We start from the raw sequence: 6,350 nt of genomic DNA, 5'->3' as shown, positions 1-6,350 counted from the left end.
CCCCTGCTCTTGCCATCTAGTGGCAGAACCACCCAGCAAGGCTGAGCCCTGCTCCGAGGAGCCAAGGGCCAGCTCAGGAGGGAAGGGGGTAAGGGAGCAGTGAATGGAGGGGGTCTGTGCTATTCAAGCAGGTTTTTCCAGGTTGTTACAGCTGTGAGATGCTCTGCTGTGTGGCATCCTCAGTGTGACATGGCTGTGCCTGGCTGTTCCCAGCAGCCAGGGGCCAAAAAAGCTCTGCCAGCAGCAGGAGCCAGGGCTGGAGGTGCCAATCCCTCTGCACAGCCACTGAGAGTGGCTCTTGGGGTTTAACACCAGGAGCAGCTTGGGCTCAGTGGCACTGGAGTGGCTGGATGTCACCACAGCACAGACCTGCCCTCCCTGCAGGTCCCTGCCCTGCCTGTGCTGGGGCCCTCTGGCTCCAAGGAGGGACCACAAGGAACCAGGGTCAGGTTTGGGCTCTTTGCACCTTGGGAATTTGGTACCAATTGAGCTGCAGAGTGTTGCCACTTCCTTTTTTATATTTCTCTTCCCACATTGTCATTTAACTTGGGAGTGATGACAGGATTTGCTTTTTGTTAGTTCAGGAGTGTTTAAAATAAACCCAAAATGCCCAGAGGGCACAGAGGGGTGTGCTCAGCTCTTTGGGCCAGGCTGGAATGGGCAAAGTTCACCCAAATTGCTCTGTGGTTCCTAGTGGAGGGTGTGGAGGGCTCTGCCCTCTCCCCAGATCTCCCTGTGATCCCACAGCAGCCCCAGGAAGCCTCAAACCCCAGCACACAGCACCCTGCAAAGCCCCCCAGCGAAGGGGCAGCTTTGGTGGAGATTAAAACACCACAAGATCTGCTGTGGTTTTGTTTTTAAAAGCACCTGAATGCATTTGCATTGATTTATTTTTAATACAGCAGCGAGCTGTGAGCTTTGGGTGTTATTTGTGTTGGTTCCCTGTGGCAGAGGTGGGTGTTCAGTGGTGGGCTCAGGCCCTGCTCTGCCCCCAGGGCAGTAAATATTGCCTTTTCTGTGCTACTGCACAGCTGCACATAGTGCAGGGGGCCTAGAGAGCTGGGAAAACCCCTTTGTTTTACTAATTTTCTTTTTTTCCTTACTCTCAACAGGCCCTCAGCATCCTCTCTGAGGAAGAGCTCAGCCTGTGCCCTGCCTGTGAGCCTGGGGAATGAGCAGGAGGTTCAAGGTCGCAGGTGGTGAGAGCAGCCTCCCCTCTCCCCCTGAGCTCCTCCCTGAAGCACTCTCAGCAATGTTTCCATTCACCTTGCCCACAGAATGAAAGCACAGGCAGCAACTCACTAAGCAAATGAGCCCCTCCTGTAATTCCATTTGCTTATGCTGCTTATTTTTCTCCTGCATAATTATTTTTAAAGGAAAATTTAATTTTGTTTAATGGGTACAAAGTTTAACACTTGGTAAGCTTTGTCTTCCACAGCCACCATCTGGTGAGCTTTTTTCCTGGATTTTTTTTTTTTTTTACTAATTATTTTTAAACCAGCCCAGTAAATTGTGTGTTGTTAAGAGGCACTTCTCATTAAGATGAAATACTTTGATCTTGTAGGATCATCTGTTTTTAAAGAGGTAATGATCTCCTGCATCTTTTTTTTAACCAATCTCAGTGGTGAGACCTGCCCAGGTGTGAACTGGGTGCAGCAATTAGAGCCTATCAAAAAAGAAAAAAAGGGGGTCAGGAGAAGATCTCTGAGAGGGCACAACAAGGACCATTAGGAAGTAAGTGGTAAATCATCTCAGGAAAGGGAAACATTTAACCTGGTTATTTATTTATTTTGAAGTGCTGATGGTGTGGGGGGAATAAAAGGCTGCAAGAAGACCAAGAGTCAGGGGAATGCTATATATAGGTGTACAGCTGTTTCCTTCAGGTGTGATAACTCAGAAACACAGGATGATTAATTTTGAAAGTTGAAATGTATAGCAGATTCTGATTACATCTGAGTGTCTATAATTTAGCTACTTAGTAAAATTAACTTGACGTTTTTAGTGAGCTGTGAGGACAATAATGTGTGAAGAGACTGAAGAACAAGTTTGACTGCACGCTCTTCCCTTTCCTCCCCCCGTTTTCCCCAGTTCGCAGAGTTTATTTTTAACTTTTCCCGTTTTCCCCGAATCCAGAGGAATGGGGCTGGCTCCCCCTGCTGGCTCCGGGCTGAGCCTCTGCCGGGATGTCACAGCGGGAATTGCTCATTCCCAAAAATTCAGGGACACGGGCTCTGCAGGCTGGGCTCTGCTGGGCACAGACACCGAGAATTAATCCCCAAAAATTCAGGGACACGGGCTCTGCAGGCTGGGCTCTGCAGGGCACAGAGAAGCTCCCAGAAACCAGGAATTCATTCCAGGAAAATTCAGGGACAGGGGTTCTCTGGAACACAGAGCAACTCCCAGACAGCAGGAATTAATTCCAGGAAAACTCAGGGGTACAGGGTCTGCAGGGTGGGCTCTGCTGGGCACAGAGCACCTCCAAACACCAGGAATAAATTCCCAAAAACTCAGGGACAGGGGTTCTCTAGAGCACAGAGCACCTCCCTGACACTGGGAATTGATTCCAGGAAAATTCAGAGACACAAGGCTGCAGGCTGGGCTCTGCTGGGCACAGAGAGCAGGAATTAAATCCCAGAAACTCAGGGACAGGGGCTCTGCAGGGCACAGAGCACCTCCCAGACAGCAGGAATTAAATCCCAGAAACTCAGGGACAGGGGCTCTGCAGGGCACAGAGCACCTCCCAGACAGCAGGAATTAAATCCCAAAACCTCAGGGACAGGGGCTCTGCAGGGCACAGAGCACCTCCCAGACCATGACACCTCCAGAAGGCTGTGGGACCCCCACAAATCCATCAGTGTGTTTCAGAGCAGGCCTGGGCTGGGAAATCAAAGAGCAGGAGCCAGCAGGGACCATGGGAAGAGGCACCCTGGAAGTGCAAGGCTTTAGGGGGGCTCTGTCCAAAAAAACCCCAGATGCACAGGGGCTGTGGGGAAGGAAGGGATGGGAGAGACCAGCCCCAGTGCAAATAATCTGTGACATCTCCTGGGAGGAAGGGCTGGGAGCTGCTCAGCCTGGACAAGAGAAGGTTCTGGAGTGATCCAGTTGTGACCTTCTTAGAACCAGAGGGGAGCAAAGAGAAAAAATGGGAGAGACTCTTTACAAGGGCCTCAGGTGACAGGACAAGGGGAATGGTTCTAAACAGAGAGACAGGAGGTTTACCCTGGATATTAGGAAACATTTGTTCCCCATCAGGATGGGGAGGCTCTGGAAGCTGTGGAAGGGTCCCAGGCCAGGCTGGGCAGGGCTGGGAGCACGCTGGGGCAGAGGAGGGGTCCCTGGGATGGGATGGGATGGGATGGGATGGGATGGGATGGGATGGGATGGGATGGGATGGGATTTCAGGTCCTTTCCCCCCATGTGCTGTGCAGGGAGCAGCCCCAGCTCAGGGCTGGGTGCAGTTCCAGCTCTCCCCACCCTCAGAGCACAAATTCAGAGTTTTGTGGCAGCCCATGACAAAAAGAAAATATAACCCCAATCCTGTATTGGGATCTCCCAGTCCCAGTGCTTGGGTGCCAAGGGCAAATTTCCTTGTGCAGTGGGGATGTCATCAGCTTGAGGGGGAACAAACATCGTGTGTTGTACAAAACCAGTTCAATGGAGTCATGCTCCCCCCACAAACTCTGCTCTGGTAACCAAAAATCACTGCAAATTATGCTCTTGTAAATGTTAAACTGAACTATTTTCCCAGTTGACTTTGTGCCACTCAGGAAATAAATGATGGGATGCTTTGGTCAGTAATGCCCAAAGTCTGAGGTTTTAAACAAAATGACACAAACCCATTTGTGATTATTTTTCATTTTAATTGTCTGACTCTAAGTAACATTTTCAGACACACCATCAATCTAAGTACCTAACACAAAGCCCAGCATCAGGCAGCTTCCAGAAGAACCTTCCAGAGATGGTTAAAATGCTTTAAAATATTTAACATTTTTTCACATTGCTACAAAACAATGACAACTGGCATTTTTTTTTTAACCTACATTCTTTTAGCAGGAGAGAAACAGTGGAAGGTGGATGACATTCTTGATTCTTTCAGGACCTGTTTGACTACAACAACAAATAATTTTACAACATGGCAAGTACAAATATAAAATTTCAAATGTGCCAACTTTAAAAAAATCTGGATTTTTCCTCAATACCTGCAGTACCTTGCTTCTGTAATAAATATTAAAAACCATCTTTACATTACAGGAAATGTTAAATAAGTTATTTACCAAAAGGTGTCATTTTTTGTCCTTTTTTTTTTTTTTTTGGTCAAAGGCTGATTCCATTAAAATAGCTGAACAAACATTTTTTACATCAATAAATATTAAGGCAGCACAAAGCAAACAACACTCACAAAACCAGTCTCTGTTAGCAGAACTTTCTCCTTCAGAGAATCCTTTTTTTGCTGGTGTAGGAAGGTGATTTTTGATTCTCAGCTGGTGGGACCTGGTTGGAAAAGCAATAATTATAATTATTATCCAGTATTTTAATGCCCACAATTTGTCCCAACCCCATCCTGCTGCACCAGGATGTGCCAAGAGGAGCTCCTGTGTTCATCAGATCTTCAAATTAAAGTGCTAAGACTTCTGTGAGCAGAAAGATTGTTTTATTGTTTTATGTCACCACTTTGTAGCTCAGGTAGGGCTGAGAACAGCACAGCAGCTGCAGAGGGAGATGCTGATGCTGATGGGGAGGAGGGAGAAGGGATGCATGGACAAGGTTAGAGGAAAATGTGAGGAGGGGCTGGGAATTGTACAGCATTGAGAGTGGAGGGCTGAGAGGGGCAGGGTGGGATTTCAGAGTCAAGGAATGCACTGCATCCTTCAGGGAGAAAGGTCTGAAAAAGAGAAATCAAATCTGAGCAGGGATTCCTGCAACACTCCCAGGGATTGAACTCCCTGCAGAGAGCTGCTGCCAAAAGCTGCCCCTGTTGGGGGTGTGGGTAAAAAATAAAAGCACCAGCAGTGACTAAGACAGGCTCCAGCTTTTAACAAGGGTGTCTCTAGAGCAGACAGGTTATCAGGCTGTGATCTCCTGGAAATGAACTGCTGGGAGATGATGACAGACATGAATATTAATCTGGGGAAAGCATCGGGAAGGAGAGGGTTTAGGTGTTTATGTGGTCACTCATAAAGCTCTTAATTCAGCCATCAAACACAGCAGGCTATTTATCACACTAAACTGCTGTCACCCAGGCTTGATTAGGTAGCAAACCCAAAGCAAATCAGACTAATTCTGCAAAATACTCCTGACACAGCACTGTGTGTTTCTGACTAGCAGAGACCAAGGAATTCAATACAAACAAAAATGTTCCTTACTTCCAGGTTTCCTCTAGCCTTCTTCAAGACATCGTGTGTTAAAACCACTGGAAAGAAAGAGGAGATTAAAAAGATTAAAAGGAATACTGCAAGTCTTTCTAAATTCCCTGTAATTGTCTCATGACCAAACATGAAATCATGTCTGAGCAGAGATTCCCTCAGGACTGCAGCTCCAGAGCAGTGCCACCCCTGGAATGTCATTCCCTGTGCTCCACAACCTGCTTTTCAAACCTAGGCATCCTGGAAGTGGTTTTGAAGTTTTTCTGCCACGTGAAAGAGGCAAAGCTCAGCACAGCATGGACCCCCCAGACCTGCACAGCCCCTGCCATGCTCAGCCTTCCATCCAAGTCACACAGGAAGACTTTCTGTCCCTTTTAAGGGGAGATGCTGCATGGTCTAACTCCACTTTGATCCTTTAGAATCCTGCTTGGGCTGGGGAGGGCAGTTAGGAGGGGGAGAAGAGGACAGATGGCAAAAGGAGTCAGTTCAAGGACAAAGCAACCTCTCTGTGCCATGGGGAAATCAAAGAGCAGTGGCCTGCCCTGAAGGTTCCAGGTTTTCTCCATTCATCCCTCCCAGTCTGTTTCTGTGGGGCCAGCAGGAGACCTGGGAATGGAGGAGGGGTTGTTTCCAAACACAAGTGGTATTTAGAAATGTCAGGTTAAATATGTGAGTCTCTAATCTGTGTCAGTCCTGTAACTGCTGAAATGCACCACTCACAATCACCAATTTGATATTCCAGTCTCAAAAATAAACAATTTAACCATAATAAAGATTTTTCATTACAACAATAAGAAGCCAACAACTCCAAGGGTAGAGCTGTCACGAGATAATTACACCCCTGGCAGATTACTGCAATTTGGCACTGCTTTGTTCCATGCTCAGAGGTTCAGATGAGGTTTATAAGCAATAAGCTCTCTCACCAGAGAGAGCACACAGAAGACTCTCAGCCACAAGAATGTTCCAGTCTCTGCCTCTAAATATATT

General features: G+C 47.4%; 1 protein-coding gene across 1 annotated transcript in view; it reads right to left on the bottom strand.

Moving 5' to 3' along the window:
• Positions 1 to 3,839: 3,839 nt before the first annotated feature.
• CDK5RAP2 (CDK5 regulatory subunit associated protein 2) overlaps positions 3,840 to 6,350 on the bottom strand; it is a 70,297-nt gene continuing 67,786 nt past the window's right edge. Inside the window, 2 exon segments of the mRNA XM_059865458.1 lie at positions 3,840 to 4,491; positions 5,364 to 5,410. Of these exon segments, the coding sequence (XP_059721441.1) occupies positions 4,432 to 4,491; positions 5,364 to 5,410 (107 nt within the window). The 3' untranslated portion in view covers positions 3,840 to 4,431.

The sequence above is a fragment of the Haemorhous mexicanus genome, chromosome 21, assembly GCF_027477595.1.
Source record: "Haemorhous mexicanus isolate bHaeMex1 chromosome 21, bHaeMex1.pri, whole genome shotgun sequence".
In the NCBI taxonomy this organism is placed as follows: domain Eukaryota; kingdom Metazoa; phylum Chordata; class Aves; order Passeriformes; family Fringillidae; genus Haemorhous; species Haemorhous mexicanus.
This window is presented reverse-complemented; position numbering and strand designations above follow the sequence as displayed.